The sequence below is a fragment of the Camarhynchus parvulus genome, chromosome Z (genome assembly GCF_901933205.1).
Source record: "Camarhynchus parvulus chromosome Z, STF_HiC, whole genome shotgun sequence".
Classification (NCBI taxonomy): Eukaryota; Metazoa; Chordata; class Aves; order Passeriformes; family Thraupidae; genus Camarhynchus; species Camarhynchus parvulus.
Window position 1 is genome coordinate 44,397,430 of NC_044601.1, and position 24,084 is coordinate 44,421,513.

Below are 24,084 nucleotides of genomic sequence, written 5' to 3' on the forward strand. Positions count from 1 at the left end.
CGCCCGGGGAACGCCCCCGGGCTCCGCACCGCCGGCTTGGCAGCGTGTGCCGGGGCCGCCGCTGGCCAGCGGAGCCGCGGGCAGGGCGGCAGCTGCCATGGAGCGGACCCCCATCCCCGTGCTCACCGTGCAGACGGCGCCCTACGAGGACCAGCGCCCCACGGGCGGGGGGGGCCTGCGGCGGCCCACGGCGCTCTTCGAGAGCCAGCGCAACTACCTGCCCAACTTCGTGCAGAGCCTCCTCTCCTCCGTGGACCTCCGCGACCGGCAGGGCTGCACCATGGTGGTGGGCAGCGACGGCAGGTACTTCAGCAAGACGGCCATCGAGATCGTCGTTCAGATGGCCGCGGCCAACGGGGTAAGCTGTCCCCTCGCCCTTCCCGCCGTCCCTTCCCCGTCCCTGGCAGAGGCACCCGCGCCCTGCCCGCGGCAGAGCCCGCCAGTGTCATCTCCCGGAGAGCGCTCGAGGCGCAGATAAAGCCCGGAGGAGCCCGCCTGCGGCTGTGTGCCAGCGCTGCGCGCCGCCGGTGCCACGGCCGGCCCCGCACCTGCCCGCTCCGGCGTCCGCGGGCTGTGCCGCCGGGCCTTGGAGAGGCGGTGGCTCCGTCGGCGTGGTGGCAGCCTCTGGACACTGCCAACCGTGCCGTGCTGTTTCGCCCCTTATTTTAGAAGGAGGAAGGCATGGGAGCTGAAACATAGGGTCGCTCTGCAGGAGAAAATGTAGCAGAGTTAAAATTAACTACGCGGGAAACAAAGGTATCAAACAAGCACCTCCTGCTCAGGATATTTTAGAGGAAAATGGTACTGTTGAAGGAAGAGGAATTCAGCATTTTACCCACAACCTTATGAAAAGAACAGTTCTTTCCTCTTGGTCAGTTGCTAACAAATTATAAAATGCAGGAGGACAGCAGTGGCAGAAACCTCTGGTCAGACGGGATACAAATTTTTTGGTGCAGTTTTCATTGTAGGAAAGAGCTCAGGAAGAGAACTTTTGTCTTCTGCTAGAAGAAGAGAGAACTTATCTCTTCTGCACATGTGGAGAAGAGATATTTCTGTATATACACATTCATGTATGGATGTGTATATACAGAAAGCTGGAAACACCACATAATGCAAGCTTGAAGTTCCTACTTCAAAGCAGAGTTGAAACTGCTATCTCTTGTTATGATGCCTAGACTGATCCTCTACGTTTGGCAGAAGGAGTGATATAATTCTGTAGGGTTTTTTTTTAATAGGGATTTTTTTATTCAAAAGCTCAGTACTTCAAAGGCATTCCTTTCAAAAGATCTTCAAATTTTGAAATTAATCTCCATATGTGTTTGAATTTTCCCTGCTGATTTGCTGTCACATACAAGACCTGCCAGCCTTGTATGAAGAATGAGCATTTTAAGTTTACGTTAAAGTATGTTCTCAACATGGTGATAATATCAAGCAGATGTTGAGTGATGCCTTAAGGTTTCAGAGACTATGTTACATACTGCCTACCTAGTGCAGAATCACTGTTCATATACGGACTTGTGAGAGGCCAGGGTTTAAGTGTCCCGGGGTGTGGGAGGGCTCTGTGGGGGACACTGGTGAAAGTGGGGACAGTGGCGAGACTAACACAGTGGTTCCATCTGCAGTGTCAGGGAAGGGAGCGTGCAGGGAGTGAGTGCAGGGCAGAGGAAGTGGATTGGGGTGTGGGGAGTTGCAAGGAAGGTGGGAAGCACATGGAGGAGTGCTGCTCCCTAGCCCCATTGCCCTTGTAGCTCGCTGGAGACAGTCTCATTGATGGAATTGTACCTGTTGGCCAGGTGGGGTAAGGTGCAGCAACAGCTAAAGCAAGAGCTGCCCTGCAGAGACTGAGGTCCTCACATGCTGGTAGGAGCTATAGGAACGTGTTTCAGTGCAGAGTGGCCACAAGAACTGGGGTGCTGAAGAAATTTAGGATTTAGAGAATCAAGGGCTTCTTGTCCAAGTGATGCTGACAAATTTTTCCTGTCAGCCTACCTCCTTCCTACTTCTTCTGTCACATTCCCCATCTTGCTGGAATATCTTCCTGAGCTCAGGAGATTTCCAGTTTGAGATGATTCTGACACCTTGCTGTAATAATGCTCTTTCCCCTTTCTTAGTTACTGCAAGTTTCTTAGAATCACAGTTTCTCCCTAGTGCTTTCTGAAGCCAAACCCCAAACGTTTCTGCTCACAGTTCTCACAAATACCTGAATCCATGTATGATTCTCTTGCTAATGACACAGTCCTCAGAAATTCAGCAGCCTCACTGGTAAGGAGCTATTGGAAAGGCTTCCCATTTCCATGTTCTTATGCTCTGTTCCCTCTTTAACATCTTCACCCTGGTCACCTTCACTTCTGTTTCTCTCAAGCACAATGTAAATGCTTAAGTTTCACATTTACTTCATTAGTATTAGCTGTAGTTGGTTTTTTTTTTTTTTGGCTGTTATATTACACCTGCTGGGAAAACATCTAAATCTCCTTGACAGCATTGTTTAGTGCTGTGCTATATAAATAGGGGGACAGGAGAAGACTCATGAGAGCAAAGATCTGTCCCTTTGGATGAGGTTCATATCATGAGAAAGCATGCAGCTGGTATCACAGGGAAAGAAGTGAATTGATGTAGGCTGGATCAGATGAAACGTGGGGAAGGCTTGAAAGGTGCATTGAAAATGTTCAGCTGCCCTGAGTGCCAGCAGTGCTGATAAACTAAACTTTAATCTCCTTGCTGGAAGACACATACCGAGAGCCATGGCTAGTTGTGCTGTGCTGGCTGAATACAAAAATAAAAGTGATTTTCTATTATCATCTGTAAATGGATTGCCCTTTAGAGTTGCTAGGTTCCTCTTGTTCTAACTTGGTGACTCATTCCACATTCCCCCTGTGCTAACAGCCTAGCACGGTTGGCATGGGCTCCAGTACAAGGAATGAGATGAGGTCCCCTGCTCAGTCAGCTGCCAATGCTTGGCCTGCCTTCTACTCATCCTTGGTGCTGCTGGCTCATGCCCTCCAGCTCCGGGCTGCAGATACACGCACCACTGCTGCAGCCTGCACAGCCTTGCCATGGTGGCAGCAGCTACAGGCTGGCCCATGCTCTGCAGCTGCCAGCAGCACATGCGCCACCAACTCCTGTTCAGAGCCGAAGGTGACCAGCCAGGGTTACCCCTCAGTGGGCACACAGCTGGGATGGTAGCAAACACATCTGGGTAAGGGATGCATGTCGTGGGAAGGTGGGGAAGTGTGAGGAAGGGCAGACAGAGGTCCTGTACCATTCTGGGTTGCAGCAATCAGTTTGACAAAGTGGAGGTCTCAAATTTAAAGAGAGTATTTGAGGGTCTATTTCCCTTTTCACCTGTGTCGTGCCAGTAGTAGTGTCTGTCAACCTTAATGTCTGGAAGAACTGAGGTAGAAGGCTCCAGCAGTTGCAATACAATTCCTCTATATATTAGATGGAAATATTCCATTAGACCCACCAACTGGATGGAGTGTTTAATTTTTGATAGAAAGTTCAGGATACGTTTAAACATAGAAGTTGTTATTTGTGAGTTTCAGTGGCAGATCAGAAGGCAGTACTGTTACACTGAATATGGAAAGTCATGACAACATGCTAGAGAGACTGCAGGGTATTGCTAGTAATGCTGTAGAAGCGTGAGATGGCAGAGTTGAGTTTTGTGGTTGTCTTCTATGTAATACCATGTTGGTTTTATTTTTCATGGCCTTTCATGCAAATCTTCCCTCCCTCCCTGGATCTGTGTGATATTTATTTGCTTCTACACTAAGTGTGGTGTTCATATTCCTGAATTTTACTATAGTATCCTAACGATACTAGTAAACTACAGGAAGGCACAGCCCCAAGGATGTAATGTGCTTGCTTCATGTTCTTTCAAGTAAAATTGACTGTGGCATGTGAGAGATTACTGGGAAAAATAATTTAAGAAAACATTCAGTGACTCCATAGTAATCAGCCAAATCGTCTGAAAAGGCACAGCTGCAAGTGGTAATATTGCATAAAAATGTTCTTGTAAAGTACTTGTTAGGGTACTTTATTCTTTCAGCTGTAACTGTTTGCTGAGAATCTTTGTTTCTGCTGTTGTTACTTAAGTACAGGGACAAAAAAGAATGTGGCATAGGGACACAGTAATAGAAGAGATATTACATGCCTGTGATCTTGTAGCCACGCAAGTTTTTGAATTCCAGAGATAATCTTTCCATGCTATGAAATTGTCCAAGATTTTCAGAAGGGTATTACTGGAACTTTAATTGTGACCCAGTATGTGGGTACAGTTTGGTAACGGTTTTAGCTCAGATTGTGAGAAGTCTGTAAAAACAGGTATTAATTAAATTAATTAAAGAGATAATTTAATGCTAGTTTAGCATTTGATTCAAAATGAAGAGATTCTGAGAAGATGACCTTGTGCATTCCTGCCACCAAAACTAAAACAGCAAAGGAAGATGGATAGCACATGTACACCTCTGAGGTCTGCACTGTCCTGAGGGAGTTTTGTAGAACCACCTTAACAAAAAGTGAAACTTTATTGTAGTCCCTGCAGATAAAATACTGTTGTATCATTTATGTAATTTGATTTGTAGGATCCTTAATTTAGAATGGTAAATATTGCAATATTTCTATAGTACAGAAATTAGCATAATAAATAATATTTCAAAGTAGTATAGAAATAGCAGACATGACAAGTGCTTAAGGCAAATCAAATTACTCATTTTTATATTAATATTTGGCATCCAGAAAAATGGGAAAACTGGTTTGTGTGACATCTGCTGAATGGGAAGAAATTAAATATGGCAAAGAGATAGTCCTAGGTAATTTGTGCATTCTGAATAATTTAAGGATTCTGCTAACTTTTAAAAATACAGTGATGTGCATGAGGACAAAAACTTAAAACTCACTACTTTAGATTTAGAAATACCAAAACCATGCTTGTGATAAGCCTGCATGCAGGTGTAAATACTTGAGTGCCTCCAGATAGATTGTGTTGTTTTCAAGCGTTTTGTAAAATGTTATTGCTGTCATATTCCTTTTGTTTACTCATACACAATACTGTTTTAAGAGCTGGCAACCATTTCTGACAGCTGTATTTGGAAGATTGAGTCATTGCTCTAGCTTTCTACATACTTCATAGTTTAAAAAAAGGGAGGAACAATATTCAAAACAAACAATTTCAAGGTTTTTAAAATCATATTTTTCTTTTCATGATGATATTTTGTTTGTTTCTTAACTTATTAGCTCTCCTGTTTTCTAGCAACATTCCATAGGCTTTAGAATTATCTGCAAAAACTCTGAAAAGAGAAGCAGGTAGACAAACAATTTTTCTTTCATCTGAGCTTGAGGTAGAAATCTCAGAAGAGTGCATTTTCTGCACATTTTTTAAAATTCAAAAGCAGATCCTGTGGTTCTTACTGAAAGAGAAATGGTTAGACATAGTTTGTGATTGGTGAGAATTATCAAAAAAGTAATTTATGGTAGAAGTTGATAATTTCTTTGTAGTCCTAATTTTTGAAATTAAAATAGTATACAAAACCAGTTTAAATAATAATCTCCTAATCCTTTGCTCTTCTGAAATTATTTGAACCCACACTTTTAAGTAACCATTAAGGTCCTCTTGTGAGTGCCCAGAAGAAGGTCATCTGTATACGAAGGAACAGCTCCATATGGACAGGAGGCAGGTAGAGACACCTCCTGTGCTGCTGCTTTGCTGAACAGACTGTGGAGCTATCAAATCTTGTTCAAACTGGAGAATGAATTCTGAAGTTCAATTCCCAGTCTGCTTTCACATGGGGAGTGGGAGGGATTCAGTGTTCTGCCTTTCCCTCTGCCTACCCTAACAGCCCTGCCCCTTCCCAAAAAACTGTTCAGTAGTGGTGGTGGTGATGGGGGATTATTTGATTTTTTAAAATATTGATGTTATTAAGAAAGTCCAGACTTTAACAATATCCTTTCAAGCTCCATGTGCAGCTGCCTCAGTTCCCATCTGTAACACTTAACCTCCCCTTCTCCCCTTGCTTTTTTGCATCTTCCTTTTGTGTTCCCCAGAAATTGGAACTCTCTTGTATTTCTTTGTAAATACATTTCTTGTTGGCTCCTCGATTATTTATGTTAAACTGAAACTGTAGTATCTGCGTAGGGGATGAAGGCATGGTTTTGAAATTGGAACCTTGCAGTGGAACTGCATATAATACCAAGCACATTGAGTCAGTGTTTAATAACACCGCCTGAAAGGTTTTTTTTTTTTTTATTTTAAGAATGGTGGGAACTTCCCCTGCTCAGCTGTGCCCTGGGAAACTATTCATTTGGAATAGCCAAGGAGTCATTGATAGCTGAAGGAGGAGCAGTGCTTTCTGTGGGGCAGGACATCCAAGGCTGTCATGGCAGTAGAAGTGTAACTACAAGAGACTGCGGGTCCTAATGTGGAGTGGTACTTGTGATTACACTGAAAGGCTGCTCTGTGAAAGGCAATTCGCCTTCTATTCTCTTTCTATTAAAGCTCCAGCCCTGCAAATGCATCCCCGGGGTCAGCCCTAAACTGTACTAATATCTGAGAGGATTTGCTGACTACTGTGGGCTTACCTGGCAAGTTTCGGTAGCAGGGTAATAGCCTAGTGTTGTGCTTGGGAGCTTTTCAAATCCTTATCATTGCTGTGCTCTTGCTTTACTGTCACATCCAGGCCACTGGTGTTAAATGTGCCAGGTTACAGTATTTTTTGTCAGTGCTCCAGGTTAGCATGCAACCAACTCATGGATATTTCTCTGCAAAAGAGTATGTTCTGTACCAAGACTTTGCCATTTCTATCCTGTACATATATTCCTATTATGTGTGTGTGTTTATATACTAATTTTCAAAAATTTAGTACTGCTCAGAGTACTTTGGCTTGTTTTTCCCATGTAGATTGGCAGACTGGTTATTGGACAGAATGGGATCTTATCCACTCCTGCTGTTTCATGTATCATCCGAAAGATCAAAGCCGCTGGTGGAATTATCCTAACAGCTAGCCACAGTCCTGGGGGACCTGGAGGAGAATTTGGAGTCAAGTTTGAAGTTGCCAATGGAGGTATGGTTTTTTTGAAAAAAAGACACTACAACATTGCATCTTGGTATCCTGGAAATGGCTTGTGAGGATGACTAGCTATCTGTAATTATTACTTTCTTAAAACTGTGAAGGATGTAGGCATCTCTTTTTCTTTAAATAATATAAGTGTATTTGTGTACGTGGGTCTGAAAAATAAGCATTAAATGTTCATTGAAGCCCTTGGATTAGCTGTAAGATTTCTATGAACAACTTGCCATCTGGTTTTTGCAGTCATTTATGTAGGTGTCCAGATTACCGTAACAATTCTGATCCTTTTATAAAGATGCCTATGAGGGAGCTCTCATAGGCATCTTTATAAAGGAAAAAATATGTTTTCCTCATATTTCTGTGTTGGTTGTCTTGGCATTTACTTTAAAGCATGTAATTTCAGAAGTACTGTAAGTGGTGTAACTCATTGTCTTGTGTGGAAGAAAGCACACGAGAAACTTATGTTTACCCAGGAAGTAACTTATCCAGGCAGGGAGTTGTACCATTTTACCACTGCAATTCCACCATTGAATAGGGCAATTTTTGTATATAGCTAAAGTCTTTTTTTCTGAAATTGACAACTAACACATTATGTTGTTACGGGTTCTAACTTGCCTATGTATGTTATAGGTTCTGTATGGTTTACATTATAGATTTGTGTACACTTATATAACATTATGTGAGGTTGCTGACACCTTGTATACCTCACACATGTAGAGTGCTTTCCACCTGAAAAAAAATGAACTGAAATTGCTTACATAATGTTTCTTTCCCTATTTTGAAGGTGGGAGAACTTGAGATGGGGGGCTTTCTCCCTTCTCTCTTATGTAATTGAAAAATGTGCAGGGTTAAATGAGTGTGATTTTATAAACAGAATAGGCTTGAATCCCAGAGGGATTACAGGGACTATGTCAGGTCAGCCAGTAAGAAAGCCAGGGTCACAGCACACATATACCAGAGCTAAACCATTAGATGAATTAGCACTCTAAAACACCACATGCATCTAAAATCTGCTTGATAAATAGGTAACAGTTGGAGGTGCGGTCTTTCTAGTGTGCTTTGCTTTTTTAAAGAGAATTCAAAAAGACTATTAAGCTTTATGTATAAAACACCCCTCAAACACAGGTCACAAGGTTTAATGATTTATGTTAATCAGCAGGGCCATAATGAAAAGCAGTTGGTTTAAGTTCCAGCTGAGAAAATGTGGGTTAAGTATTAGGCAAGGTGTTTGAACTTGAAGACAGTGTTAAAGCACAGCAACAAGCTCCTAGGGAAGGTTATTGTTACTCTGTATTCTTGCTCAGTATTTTGCAGATCCAGGTCAAGCAGAAGTGGCTTGTCTCTCCAGCTGTAGAAGAGAATGTAGAGTGACCTGTGGGATCTCCTTAGCTGGAAATATCAGTAGACAATACATCCATCTATCAAGGAAGATCTGTAGCTAATGATATCCTCACCCTTTGGGTGGATTTGGATTAGATAACTAGGATTTCATTTTGTAAGCTAAATAAATGTAAATAAGTAAGAAGTCATTTTGTAAGCTAAATGAAGAGTTTAGGGGCTGGTTTTTATTGTAGTGATTTGGACCATCTGGTGCACTGCATCTGAGATGGAAGACGCTAATTTACGTGGCAAGGCACTGCATATAGCAGCATTGCTAGACAAATGGAAAGTTTGTACTGAAAAAGCCTTCAAAGACATTTTGGATGAGGAGAGAGAACAAAACAGAGGGAATAAAAGAAACAATTTTTAGAGTAGAAGTGTAGCTTTAATATAAGCTGTGCAGGGTCAGATAAGCCAGAAAGGGACTTGCTGCAATTCACACTCAATTGCAGCTTGGACTCAACCTTTGCACTGCATATGGCATAGTTAATCTAGTAATTTTCATATCAAACCGGCAACTTTAATTTAGTTGACAGTAAATCTTTGAAAATAAAGCCATCTTTCAGGCTGTAGCAGTGAAAGTAACTCACAAGATGTGTTTTCTGTTTCTGAACGATGTAACCAATCCAGGTCATAATTGCTAATTGTTAAGCAATTAAGGTATTTTGAATTCCAACAAAGTTTCATTCAGGTACTGGAGGAAAACTGCAATACAGCACCACTGTTAAACGGGTAAGATTTCTAAAAATGGTATTTTTTTCTAATGAGATAATGTGGAACAACAAGCTATCTGATCTTCACAGGTGTGCATTTGCAGAAAGTCCCATGAAACACCAGAACCTGCTGCTGAAGAGCAGGCTTTCCTTTGATAGCTATGTTGAGATTCCCTGTAGAGTGAAAAAAGGCAGTCTTTGACCAATGAGCCCAAACAAATATGACTGTGGTTACCTCATCTTTCCTGCCCCTGGATAATTTAAATACTCTATGTCAGTCAAAATGTTGAGAGTAATGCAGTGTATTTCCATGTTTTATTTTTTTGAAAAATGTTTTAACCTGTGTTGTAGGGAAAGAACAGACCTTATTTACCACAGTATTTTGTTTTTCTTTATTCCATAGTAACTCAAATGTATTCAGAAAAATGTTTGCTATAGCACTCATTTTTAAAATAGGAAATCTTCATTTAAACGAAATGACCCACCACATTATTTTCTATTATAGGACCTGCTCCAGATATAGTTTCAGAAAAAATCTATCAAATCAGCAAAACCTTGGAGGAATATGCAATTTGTCCTGATCTCAGAGTGGATTTATCACGCCCAGGAAGACAAGAATTTGATCTGGAGAACAAATTCAAACCTTTCCGAGGTATCAAGTGTGTGCTTTTACTCATGCTAAATGCATTGAGTGTAAATATTAGTATTGCTGCAGAATTATAATGGATAATTATATAAGCAGAACTTCAGTTCTTCCAAGATGCCTTACTAAAAATTATCAAAATACAAGGCAGTATAGAAACATAGAATGGTTTGTGGTGGAAAGTACCTTCAGGATCATCTTGTTCCAACTGTGCTGTCAGGGGCAGGGAGACCTTTCATTAGACCAGGTTGCTTAGAGTTCCATCCAACCTTGCCTTGAACACTTTCAGGTATGGGGCATCCACAGCTTCTTTGGGCAACCTGTTCAAGTATGTCACCACCCTCATAGTAAAGAATTTTTTCTTAAAATCTAATGTAAATTTCTTCTCCTTCAGTTTAAAACCCTTCCCCCATGCCATAACATTGTTTGCCTGTTTCAAAATTCTCAGCTGCCTTTTTGGTACTGGAAGGCAGCTGTAAGTTCTCTTCAGAACCTTCTCCATGCTGAACAATCCCAGATCTCTCAGCCTCCTCTTAGGAGTGGTTCTCCATCCCTCTGATCATCTTTGTGGCACTCCCTTGGGCCTGCTCCAACAGGTCCATGTCTTTCTGTTACTGAGAACCCCAGAGGTGATGCAGCCCTGCAGGTGGGGTCTGAGCAGAGCAGAGGGGCAGAATCCCCTCCCTGGCCCTGCTGCCCACACTGCTCTGGATGAAGCTCAGGACACTACTGGCTTTCTGAGCTGTGGGTCATGCCCAGCTTTTCACTCCCAAGAACCCTCAAGTCCTTCTCGGCAGAGCTGCTCTCAGTGAGTTCTTCTCCCAGTCTGTACCTGCGTCTGGAACTGCCCTGACCCAGGTGCAGCACTTCATGCTTGGACTTGTGCAACCTCAGGAGATTCTCACACATCCACTTCTCAAGCTTGTTCCCTTCCCTCTGTTGTGTCAGCTGCACCACTCAGCTTTGTCATCTGCAAACCTGCTGAAGGAGCACTCCATGTCCCTGCTGGTGTCATTGGTGAAGATATTGAAGGGACTGACTGGTCCCAAGACCAAGAGCCCTGAGGGAACCCACTCCTCACTGGCTTCCACCTGGACATAGAGTCACTGACCACAACAATCTGGCTTTGTCCATCCGGCAAACTGCTTTTCCATTGAATAGTCCATCCATCAGATCAGATGTCATCAGATGTCTCTCCAATTCAGAGATATTGGATGTTATGCCATGTGGTACAGTGTCAAAAACCTTAAAGATGGCTAGATAGATGAAGCTGGTCTATCACATATCATCTGAAAGATCAAAGCAGCTCCTGGGATTATTCTAACAGCTAGCCACTGTCCCAGGAAACCTGGAGGAGAAATTGCAGTGAAGTTTGATGTTGCCAATGGGGGTAGAGTTTGAGCTTTTTTTAATAAAGCAAAAGGTCTCACCAAGAGACTCCCCGTGTCAGGTGGCCAACCACAGAGCCCTGTGTTGATCTGCTTCTTGATTTTCACCCACAGGATCTCAGTTTGTTTATGGCTGTTTCTCAGAGGCAGCTCTTGACAATCTGACCCTTCAAAAGCCCTTGACATTGAGCACAACACCCCCACCCCTCCTGTCTGTCTAAAAAGACCCAGCCTGTCTCTTCTGAAAGGCTTGTAACCCTCAGCTGCAGTGCTCCAGTCATGTAGCTCATGTCCCACGTTTCTGTGATTGCAGTTAGGTCATAGTTTTCTAAATGCACCATGGTTTCCAACTCCTTTTGCTTGTCTCCAATGCTGTGTGCATTTATAGGTAAGCATTATGTTTGTTTTGCATTTCAGGACTCTGAGTTACAGACTTTTAAGTGCATCAGGCCTCATCTTTCAGCCAAATATCTTTGCTAAATGTATGCTTGCTAGTAGTTAAATACCAAACACAAACCTTTTTGGTCTAGGAATGGTTTGCTTATCGAAGTCTAATTGATAAAAGAGTAAGTGAGACTCTCAGTTTATTCATTTTTCTTCACACTTTCTGAAAAGTTATGGGATTTGTACATCCAGTGACTCCAAATGTAAAGGGATTGCTTAAGCACGTGTTTAATTTTAGGCATAGTGAATACTTTTATGCTTACAATTGATTTAAAATTATCTAACACAGCTGTTTTCTTGAAGGAGTCAAAAACAAATTAAGGGGTCCTGATATGTATTTCAAAATTAGTGTATATTTCATATATTTCAAATACTGTAAAACTCTATGCAGCCTCAAGAACTTTCTGCATTCCCGATGCCCTAGAATTAAAACCATTTTGTTTTTCACCCAAACTTCAAATTTTGAGACAATAAAGTTTTTCATTTAAAAAAAGTCTTTAAATTTGGATTTCATTGGGGTATTTTATTTTATTGTAAAGAACATCTTTGGCTTTTTTAGGCAAACAAAAAGAGACACTCCTCCCCCCCTAAATATGTATAAAAGTGCATACAAATATTTGCAGGTTTTCTCTATGTTTTTCTAAGAAAAAAAAAAATTTCCAATTACATCTTCCAAGAATACATCAGCCTGAGAGAGTAGAGCTATCAGGGAACTCTAGTGAAACAATGCAGTTGGCTTATAAGAGCATGAATAAATATAGTTTACACAGATTTCAATGCAGATTGAAGGTGCAGAAAGAATGAAAATAATCGAAAAAGTAATTTAAGATACTCTATTATGCATTTGAAACTTCTGCTTTTTCTTCAGTTGTATGAACTAACTTCTGTGAATCAAGGCTACAAGAATCCAACCCTCTGTGAATCAAGAGGTGCTGGAACAACTGAGGTTGGGTTTGGCAGGAGTTAAAATAATTTTTAGACTTTAATCCCTCATGTGCTTTGTATTCACATGTGTGAGCAGCTCCACCAGAGCTGCCACATTTGTTCATATGTGTAAAACTTAGGGCTTACTGAAATGCTGTTAGGATCAGAGCATAGAAGACAAATAATATAATCCTAGTAAGTGTTTAAAACTTCCAGCATATAGTGTAGAATTGACTCTTTCTCAAGTAGGTTTTACAGATAATTTTTCAGCCTTGAGAACCATTTTTTGTTTCTTCAAGCATATTGTCAGAATCTGTTGTAAGTGTTTTTCTCAGGCTCAAAAAATGTCTGTCATTTTCATGTTACTCTAAAGAAGAGCATTAGTGTGAGGTCAGTGTTTCTGAGCAGAATTGGATAAGATTCTAAATAATAATTTAACTTATAAGTAAAATATTTCAAGATACTCATTTAACCAGATGAAAAGACATCTGTATAACATATGCTTTTTAATTTGATCAGGAAAAGTAATTAACTCCAAGATGACGGAGAAGCATGGCTTATGACAGTTGTTTGGTTACAGACTTATTTTCATTTTTGTTTAATGTTTTACATCCACAAGAACTAGAAAAACTGTAGTGCTCTCCTTTTATGAATTTAAATTTCAAGTTATCAAGATCTTAGCAAAAACACCGATGTTGTATCTGAGCCTTTGCTTTCCTAAATCAATGAGATCTACAATGGGAAAGTATAGTTTGTTGTCCATCTACAACAAACTGAACACAGGTACTCCTGGTGCCAGAATTTAGAAAATAGATTGTATGTCTCTCTTGAAGGAATCATGCAGATAGATACTGCTGTCAGGTAGAAGTTGAGTGGTGTCAACTTGCCATGAACATCCTTTTCCTCTGAAAATACATCTATATAGCTTGCAAAGTTTTTCAGTGGTTTAGTGCATGATCTATTAAGAGTTTACTTTGATGTAAGGTACACTCATGAATGTCTTCAGTGAAATAGGAGCTGTCAACTTATATTATCTCTAGAGTCTTTTGGCAGGCAAAGCTGTTGATCTTTTCAAGGCTTAAAGCTTGATAATAGCCACACTGAAGGCAGAGGGAGCCTTAGACTCTTCCTCTTTTCAAAGCAAAGCCGTGTGATGTGGGGGTTGTGTGCGCTGACTTTAGTTCTGTTGGGTGGAAGAGAGCTGGAAGAAATAACTTCACTTGGGTGAACTGTAGTCACTTTTTTGGTGTGATTTTTCTAGTGGAAATTGTGGATTCCGTTGAAATCTACCTCAATCTCCTTCGAAGTATTTTTGACTTCAATGCCATCAGAAATTTGCTGACTGGACCCAATCAGATTAAAATAAGGATTGATGCCATGAATGGAGGTATGGACTTAAGTGCTATTGGGACAGAACTTCAGTAGGTACACTGAAATAACTTCCCAATAAAAGCTGTACACTGCAATGGTTTCCCAATAACATACAGCATATAAATGTTGGACTTTTATGTAATAGAAGCTAAGGGTAATAAGGAAGGATTTGAACCTTATACTAACAACAAAGGCAGTCTTAGTCATGGGTTATATTTCTTACCAGGCAAAGAGATTTATATTACTTGATAAATAAGTAAGGACATATGTGTCCAATAAAAATTTTCTTTCTGCATTGGAAGCAAGCAGGATGAGGTAATCTTGCTGTGACAGGGTGATGAAGTGTATTGCAGTGTCCAGTGACTGAGGAGGTTACAAGGCAGTCTCAACTAAGAGGATATTTTAAATGGTATAAAACTAGTAAAGTCTGAATAAATAAATTAAAGAGTTAGCTCAGACCTCTGTCTCACTAATGTTAAATTGAGCAAATTTCAGAGAATGTGGACAAGTTGACATAGAAGACAGCAAGGGGATCAATGGTGTACTGATATTAAAAAAATATAAGCTGTGTCACTTGGAGAAACACAAACCAGGATAAGATCTATTTTAGGCTACATTATGAATATATAAATAAGGATTGCTGCAGATAATGAGTTGAAGGATAGAAGCGTGAGAAAGACTGTTCAGCATTATCTTATGGAAAACAGATTATGTCAAGCAAACCAGGTTTCATTCTTTAATGAGATTACAAAAACAGCCCCATAAAAGGAGCTGGACAGACTTAGAAAACTTCTGTAAAGCATTTTATCTAGTACAGCGTGATAGCTCTGAACGCCCAGTTTTGCCAGACTGTGTCAAAAGGGCAGGTGGTGTCCTTTAGCAGTGCAGAGGGAGCAGTGAGGAAGGCACTGCCCCTTGTTGTATACTATACTGGAGAGAATATTACTAAAATACCTTGGAGCTCTCATGTTCAGGTCTGTTACTGACCATTCAGAATTTTTCCATGTTGTCAAAAAGATGCATGGTCTGTTTAGGGTTGGAAAAACTGATGCATCACAAACATTTTAAAGAACTTAGCTTGTTTACTTTATTTGCAAGGTGGCAGAGAATTGGCTTTATGACCTTGCATTTTGGTGGAGAGATGGGTATCTATAATTTAAAGTACATGTAGATTAAGTGTACACAAGTGGAATGTATTTTTATGGCGGTACATGCTGGTAGTTTAACACTGGCAGAAAAAAGAGTAATTTGATAGGAGTCCACTTTAGATAACAATCTGAATCATGGTATATTTTATGGAATTAACATCTACATTTTCATGAAAAGAGGTTTCACTCACACAGTTTTACCTCAGGTCTCTGCTGCTCCAATTAGCAAGATTTAGGAGTAAGGTAGGAGAAAGAGAGAGCAGTCACTCATGCATTTTTTACCTCTGAGTGACCTGTTCACACCTGCATCAGGGATGCAGAGTGCACAGGTAGTGACCTTTCAGTCACCAAATGCAGGTAATAATTATGGTATGTGACAGCATGGGGTTTTAGTTGGTCATATCTTTAACAAAACAAAGAAGTGTTTTGGGGTTAGTTTTGAGAAAATTTTAATTTATTCTCTGCATGGTAGCAACTAAAATGTAGTAAAATTCTTCAGTGGACAAATCTATTGCAATTTTCACATGAATTGGAATCTTAAGGTAGGTGTATTTCCCATAGATATTCACCTACTGTTAACTTTCCTTGCTATTATGTGTTATTTAAACACATAGAATAGTGGTTTTTTATTATTTATTTTAGTGAGAAAAACTCCTTTATCTGTATGATAATTTCTTTACTTAATAATCTGTAAAAAAACCTCTGTGTCTTCCACCATTTTGATTTTCATGTTGAATTGATTATTTTCATACTGATTAGTTACTTACTTTGAGGACAATCACATATTCCTCTGTGAAATAATAGTTTGGGGGTTGTTGCAAGGACAGATGCATAGAATTGCTGAAATTATGTTTTGTATGCAATGTCCACAGTACTGTGAAAAATTTGAATGTCAAGCATATGCTTTTGTGATTGCATGGCAGATTTCTGTTTTCACAGTTATGGGACCCTATGTGAGAAGAATCTTGTGTGATGAATTGGGAGCTCCTGCGAATTCTGCCATCAACTGTATTCCTCTGGAGGATTTTGGTGGACAGCCCCCTGATCCAAATTTAACATATGCAACTGCCTTGCTGGAGGCTATGAAAGGTGGCGAGTATGGATTTGGAGCAGCTTTTGATGCTGATGGAGTAAGTATTTAGATCTGTCCTGAGGTTCCACCGTTGTTGTTATTGTGTCTGGGGTCAGATATGGGACTTGTAAGTATAATTTATCTGGTTTTCAGTAACCCATTGAAGCTGAAAGTTGTATTACTTTCAGGTACAGATGGTAACATTTGCAACCCATAAATCAGACACATATGTTGTAATTTTTCTCTGCAGATGACTGAAATCAAGCAGATTTTGGAGGCAGGATGAGAATTATTTAAGTATCAGGCTGGTTTTGTCCTGCGCTGGTGTAACACTTTTTTCCTTGGTTAGGAGCACACAGCATATAGATGATACAGACTTGTCACAGTAAACAGTAACAATATTAAGTCCTTTTTGGTTAGCATAATGAATCAAGGGCTTTTTAGCTAAACAAAGCACTGAGTCATAACCCCTGTTTATTTTAATTTTTTAACGTCGTTTTATCACCATAATAAAAAGCATTGTATTACAAAAGAGCTTTCTGCCCTGACAAGGTGGGAGAAAGATGAAAAGGTTCTGAAGAACAAAAGCTGTTTTCTATTCTCAGTAAACACAAAACACTCTCCTACTCCCATAATAGTGTGTGCCATTGGCAAAAAGATCTCCTACACAAGCATTCTCTTGGCAGAAACAGAGCTGCTGAAGTGACACGTAGGAGGCAGAAGCTAGAAATTGATCTGGAGCTTTGATTTGCAAGGCAGGAGGGAGTGATTGTGTGATAGTGAGATTATAAACATGCCAGGATTATTCCAGTGAATTTTTATGCCGAGAGAGGGATATGAATTACCCAAAGCCAGGGATCTAGGAAAAGAAATTAGGTGTCCTCAATACATGGAATTTAGGATGCTATTTTAAATTTGTTTTCTTCTCCAGGACCGCTACATGATCCTTGGCCAAAATGGTTTCTTTGTTAATGCGTCAGATTCACTGGCTATAATTGCTGCCAATCTGTCTTGCATTCCATACTTTTGTCAGATGGGTGTCCGAGGATTTGGCAGGAGCATGCCTACCAGCACAGCTCTGGACAAGTAAGATGAAGTATTTATTTGTATCACCTTGATCATTGCATTAGTTACCTCTTCTTTTTATTACATAGCAATTCCAAAATTGTGAAGTCTTTTGATAAGAGCTTCTAATTTTCCCAATCTTTATGTGCTTTATTTTTTAAACTCGTTTTGACAAGATTTTGGTTTTACCTAGACTAATTTTTCCTGTTTTTACTTGCATTAGAAGAGTTTAATTCAGTTTGGAGAGGAAGTAAATTGGTAAATCTAATGTACCAGTATTTCACTGTATTCTTCCATTAAACTTTATTCTTTTTATTATTAAATAATGATTTACAGCCTAATCTGGCAGCCCTTTTTATGAAAGTCGTGGAAATTTAAAAAAGATGAAGTAATAATTCAGTACAAAAAATCAAAACCCTCCTCTGACTGAGAAAATATCTTGTGTTAGCAGCTGAATTTTGAAAAAGTTTCATCCAGGCCTCAGTTTACTGTAAATGTCAAAACAAGATGATAACATATTATTGCATTAATATATTCTGTTTGGAAAAGCTTTGGCTAAATCAGTTGTGTCTCAATTCATCTGGCTGCATAGCTTTACTATGAAAAGAGTGATCTGCTTAAATGTGTCTAATCAGGAAATAGTAATTTTAAAGTGAATGGTAGGTAGTATCTACAGTTTGCCTATTCAGGAAGTTTTGAGGCATTACTAAATTCAGACTTTGCAGGTCCCTCTAATGATTGACAGGGTCTTTGAGGATATATTCGTTACTTGTGGGTAGATAGTCCACTTTAAGGAAATACTGTTAGGTCAGTGTTTGGTGTGTTTTGTTTATTCTGTTCAGCAGTCAAAAAAATCTCCTTATCGTTATATTGAAATACGATATAAGTAGAATTCATTTTGTATGTAAACACCATATCTGCATTTCTGTAGGAACTGAAGAAACAGTGACATTTAAACATGTTTTTCTATCTGCTTTTCATAAAGTTTGATAAATATGTCAGAAAGCATGAACTCAAGTCCCCGTCAATACTCTGTGACTGTTTGAATTATATTCTTTGCGATGTTTACTTGACCTTCTGGCACAAAGATTGTTTCATGGTGATTACTGCCTTATTTAGTTTTGTGGAGCTAACCCTGATTATTAAATAAAACTGAGCAACTGATAATGATGGAAGGACTTAAGTATTTTCCCTTCCATTCTTACAAATATTTATTGTTATGAAGTTTTCAGTCTGTATCCAGGACACTTGATTTATTTAATTTTTTTATTTTGTTTTGTGATTCTCCTTGTTTTCTTGAAGACTTAGGGGTTCCATGTTGTCATGTAGTTCAGTGTAGATTGTGCAGTTTTCACACAGATATCATGTGGTTCCAGACCCTCTGCCTGGAGGGGGATGGGCAGGGATGCCTTCCACTGGTTGTGCAACTCAGGCAGTGTGGCTGGAGCACTGTGGCTGGTAAGGACTGAGGCAAAGCTGCCACTGAGTTCCTCAGCCTTCTCCTTGTCCTCAGTAACCAGGTGGTCCTGTTTCTTTCTGGAGAGAGTCCACATTTTTCCTAGTCTTCCTTTCTATAGGAACCAGTGTACCTATAGAAACTATTCTTGTTGCTTTTGACATCCCAGATTTAATGGCCAGATTTAATTCTATCAGAGCTTTTGCTTTCCTAGCGTTATCTCCAGCTACTTGGACAATTAATCGGTATTCCTCACAGGTTACCTGTCCCTGCTTCTACCTTCTCTAGGCCTTCTTCTTGTGTTTAAGTTTGTCCAGGAGCAACTTGTTCATTCACACAGGCTTCCTGTAGTTTTTGCATTACTTCCTCTTCATTGGGATTCATCTCTGTCAAGCCTGTAGGAAGTGATCCTTGAATGTCACCTAGCTTTCTTGGGCCCTTCCTTCCTCCTGGGCTTTGTCCCATGGCACTCTATCAAGCAGGTCCTTGAAGAGACCAAAGCCTGCTCTCCTGAAGTCCAGGCTAGTGAGCTTGATGAGTGCTCTCCTCACTTCCCTGAGGATGTTGCATTCCACCATTTCATGGTCAGGGCACTTCACATTCCACTCCAGCTCCTTGTTGTGGTGAAATCAAGGTTCAGCTTAGGATGTCTCCTTGTTAGCTCCCCTGTCACCTGAAGAAAAAAAAATTCATCCATGCACTCCAGGAACTCCTGGGTTGTAAACATCCCCCTGTGTTGTCCGTTCAACAGATACCAGGGTGATTGAAAGCCCCCATGAGCACCAGGGCCTGTGAAGGTGAGGCTGCTCCTGTCTGTTTGTAGAGGCCTTTATCCATTTGGTCTTCCTGGTCAGGTGCCCTGTGGCAGACCCTGTAATGTCTCCAGTCACTGCTCTCCCTTTAATCCTGTCCCCTAAGCTCTCAGTAGGTCCTTATCTGTCCCTGGTTGGGTGGGTGTGGGCTGACTGCATGGATTAGAACACTGTAAAAAGCATCATACATGCTTGGAACTTCCTCGGAGGTTCACTGAGCTTTGGTCTGCTTCTGAACCTTGGTAATAAGAGTGGCTCTCCTGTGGGAGAACTGGATCAATTCCTGCCCACTTGGCTTCTGTCTTCTGAGGTCACAGACATCTTCCCTGAAGTCTGTGCTAGACAGCAAATGAAAACCATCTCTTTGTATGGTGTGTCCATATTGTGTGGTCACAGTTTAGCCTAAATAATAGAGCTGGAACTTCTCCTTAGTTCTATTAAAGAAAAACAAATTATTCACAATAACTTAGGGATTTAGAAAATCTATTCCTTTTCCACTTGTGTGCATAACGTGTTGCTTAAGACTTTTTCAAAGGGCATTATTAAACTTAAAAAGAAGGAAGCAATAATCCAAAATACTCTAAATGTTGCTTAGGGATATGGCATTAACAAATGGAGCAGTGAATTACAAGAGAATTCACTCAAAATATTTAATCAGTGTTGCATGTATTTGCCTGAAGTGACTGCTGGAATATACTGGTGTGGACTGTAGGGAGAGGATAACACTTGACAGGAAACATCTGCTTTAATATGCTCCAACATCAACAGGATTGTGGCAGTATGTCTCCAGACTTCAATTCTCTGGCAATATGTGCTCATAGGCTGGTGTTCTTTTTGTTTTGGGGAATGTGAACCTGTATTCCCTGTTCAAAAAACTATTCTTGTTTCATATCCTTGTATTCTGATTTATCTGATGCCTGCATAACAGGAAAGGAAATGAAATACTGAGATGTTAGCTAACAGTGTACAAAATGAGAATCACAAGGGTGAATAAAAATTGTTTCTATAGGAAATACAAAATTGGGTGTGTGTATAAAATAGCAGTCAAGGTGGTACTGGAGAAAAAGGTTTCTGAGAGAATACTACTGTATTCTCAGACTAGCATCTGATATGTTGTTTGCACAGCAAGGTTCTTTCAACAGCATGTAAGTGCTTTCATTACACTTTGCCTGGGCAAAGCTAAGCACCTTACTGTGCTGTACCCAGCCACTTTACATCTGTGAGCCTGTCTCTTAATGCAACTTCCACACATCAGTGTTCTGACAATCTGCTGATTGTCTTTGTTGTCTGATCATCTAGAGACAGCTTCTAAGGGGGGCTGTGGTGACAATAAATGTTCTGGCTTGTTTACTTCCTGTTGTCATGGAGGGCAGAGATGGTATGAGCTCTAACCAATCTGCCTTAAGGAGGCTGCCCCTGGCAGCAAGAAACAGTGTGGTTTAGAGTGTGGTCCATTTTGTCTGAAGCACACCAAGAAGTTTTGCTTATGTCAGAGAAACTTTTAGGTTGGAAAAGACCAGTAAGATCATGAAGTCCCTCCCTCCCTGCCTCCCTCCCTGCCTCCTTCCTTCCCTCCTTCCTTCCCTCCCTCCTTCTTGTTCTTACGTGTTTAATTTCTTCTCTTCTTTTGTTAAACACTGCCTTTTCGTCAATCTTTGTGCTCTCTCTTACCTTTCACATTCCCATGTTTTTCTCCTGTTTCTCTTATCCCACTTCCTTCCCATTCAGCATCTTCTCTTTTTCTTCAAATACATACCTCAGGCCACAACACCCCACATCGCACTTGTGCCTTTGTCATTATTTCCTTGAATTCTTAACATACAAATCCTGCATGGATTTTTTTGTCTGTCTGTTCTTGTGCATTTCTTCTGTGTTGTTGGTAATCTGAAAAATTTTGTGCTGGAATAGGTAGCGTGTGTTTCTTTTTCCCTGCATGGACACGCTTTACTATTGAGTTTAAGGCTTCTCCAAGTCATAAATATGTCTTTCTGCATGGTTCATACTGCATTCACTTTGTGACTGTGCTTTGTTCAAGTTATGCCAGCCATGACCTTCCTCCTTTTATCTTTCTTCAGCAGGATAATTCAGTCTCACTCCCTCTTATCTGAAATAGGCTCATTGTGAATTGTTTAAGTCACCTCTGTCAAACTTAGTGCATGTCACATATAAGCAGTTTTTAAATTAGATAAAGCAGAAGGACAATTTGTGTTCTGGAATGCTGCAGAATGACAACTGCATAAAACCTTCATGAATGTAATTCAACGTGTTTGAAATGTAATATAAAGTTGGGGAGCACTGTGATTGGAAAGGTGTTTAGGATTTGTAACTTCTGGAGTAACATTGCAATATTAAAAGTGTCCATATAAACGTTTTGTATACTTGTATATATAGTAAAACAATAGGGTTTTTTTGGTAACAGCTTTCAGATATATTCTACAGCTAAATGTTGTATTTACACAGATGTGACATGTTTGCGAAGACTCATGGAGGAAAAACCAGCTATCATTACAAGGCACTGATGTTCTTTCTTTAGCTGTGCCTCTTGGTTTTATTTCTACAATGTACTTGTAATCTAGCTGCTATCCTTTTGTCCCTGAATGTTTTTTAAGCAGTGGAGGTGACTTATCATTGCAAACATTTTCAGATATCCTTTGGGAATTGTCTTGGTCTTTATGTTTTCTTTGATGGTGGATTTGTTATGCTTTCTATAGTGTGGCATATTTGACTGTTGCAAACCCACCATATGCTTGACTACCCAGTGTTTCATTATCCTAACCCACACTGGTTCAAACATGCTGTAGTCATGACAGGCTACATTTTAAATGTGTATGGGGTAAATGTTTATTCTCAACACTTTACAGGACACTGGTAATTTGATACTCGAACACTTTTTCAGTGAAAGGTAAGAATAAGCATATAATCTATTGCATACAGTATGACATTTACAGGAGAGAATTAATCTTATGTTCTTCAGTGGCCGCTTGTGAAGAAAAGGACAGAAAACATGTTGGTGTCCTGTCCTGTGAAATACCAGTAGAATACTGGTATTTCATATCGGAGTATCTGTGTTGTCCTTTATTGATTAATGGCAAGAGATGCTAAGCAATCCCATGGCTTTTACTTGGCACACAGCTTAGCTTTAGGGTCTGGCCAGTTCTGGGCCTGAAGGCAGCTGTTCCCTGTTGAGAATGGCAGGCTGCAGAGCAGCCTGACACAACACACAGCTCTTACTTTTACACAAAGGTAGCTGGATTCTGGCCTGTGCATGGACTGGACTGCTATAGCTGCTTAGCTTAAAATGAGCAGGTTCATTGGTTGTGCAATGGGAAGCTTGCAGGGCTGAATACATAAAGGTGATTTGAAGGTTTTCTTCATGTAAGAGAAAATATGAGTTGAAAACTATGCAGTGCTCTGTTTCCAGCTTAATCTTTGGCTGAGAGTGAGGTCAGTTTGTCAACCAGAGTTAGAGAGATAAAGATTTGGTACTTGGTGAGAAATAAATATGTTTTGTAACCTTGATTGACTCCTGTTTAGAAGTATGTGTACTTGTAGTTCTCACAAACAAACAGACTTTTGTCTCAGCTTAATGTGCTGTATCTGAAAAAAGAAATGTTCTTCAAAATGCCTGGAGCAGGCCTTGCAGTGTGCAATAGATTGATGGTCGGTAACAGAAAGTCACGGATTCTTAGCGCTATGTGTCTAATATCTCAGAAAGTATACAGCTATGAATAAACAGCAGGAATTCCTACAAATCTCCTGGTAAAAATCCAGAAGTGTTTTAATTAAAACAATCTGAGGAATTTTGCATCAGTCAGTTACAGAAGACTTTGTCACTACTTAAAAGTTACAGGCCCCTTTTCTTTCAGGTTTTATGCAATCTTATTATATGTTGCAACTTAGAAAGGCTCCTTGGTATATCTGCATGTCTGAACATGTTTTACGCAGGCTGGAAAGCACAGCTGGTATCAACCCAAGAGCAACCTCTCCCACCTTCACGGAGAAGCTTCCTGCTGATTTAAAAGAAAACTTCTCTGGCTCAGAATTTCAAAACAGTGTGTTTAAAATTCTACTTCTAGGGTGTTTTAAAGTATAAACTTCTTGGGTTGTTTAGAAATTGAGAGGACAGTAAATTGTTCTGTACATTCTGTGTGTTTTGAAGATCACTGTAAGAGTGGCAGAGCCAGGGAACTTAAAATTATTTGAAGAAGATCGAGAGTCCTGTTAGACTAGATCTTATTTTAACTAATAACCAATTGAATTGTTGTATTGATTTTGAAGGAGAAGAAACATTGTGTCCTGTTTCCTTTTGTGGGGGAAATGAAAGAGGTGGAAAATCTTTCCAACATCAACAATTATTTTGATTCTGTAGTAACAATCTATACCTATGGCATACTATACTTTATTCTTCTTTCTGTATTTTTTCTATGAGCACTATCATATACTTGCAAAACTGCTTTCTTCCTTCCCTCAACCAAAGTCCTACAACCAAAAAGAGCACTTACTAATTTTCAGTCTCTAAAATCTACAGAACAGTTTGCAGGAGGGCAAAAGAAAACTAGTGTAAGCCAGGCAATCCCAATCTAAATGGCATCATTAGGGAGCTACTA

The 24,084-nt window shown here is 40.1% G+C and overlaps 1 protein-coding gene across 1 annotated transcript in view; it reads left to right on the top strand.

Annotated features, from left to right (window-relative positions):
* PGM5 (phosphoglucomutase 5) overlaps positions 1–24,084 on the top strand; it is a 70,847-nt gene continuing 46,763 nt past the window's right edge. Inside the window, exons 1-6 of the mRNA XM_030968653.1 lie at positions 1–358; positions 6,893–7,055; positions 9,660–9,806; positions 13,815–13,940; positions 16,012–16,202; positions 17,076–17,230. Coding sequence (XP_030824513.1) covers positions 98–358; positions 6,893–7,055; positions 9,660–9,806; positions 13,815–13,940; positions 16,012–16,202; positions 17,076–17,230 — 1,043 coding nt within the window. The 5' untranslated portion in view covers positions 1–97. The remainder of the gene's footprint in view (positions 359–6,892; positions 7,056–9,659; positions 9,807–13,814; positions 13,941–16,011; positions 16,203–17,075; positions 17,231–24,084) is intronic.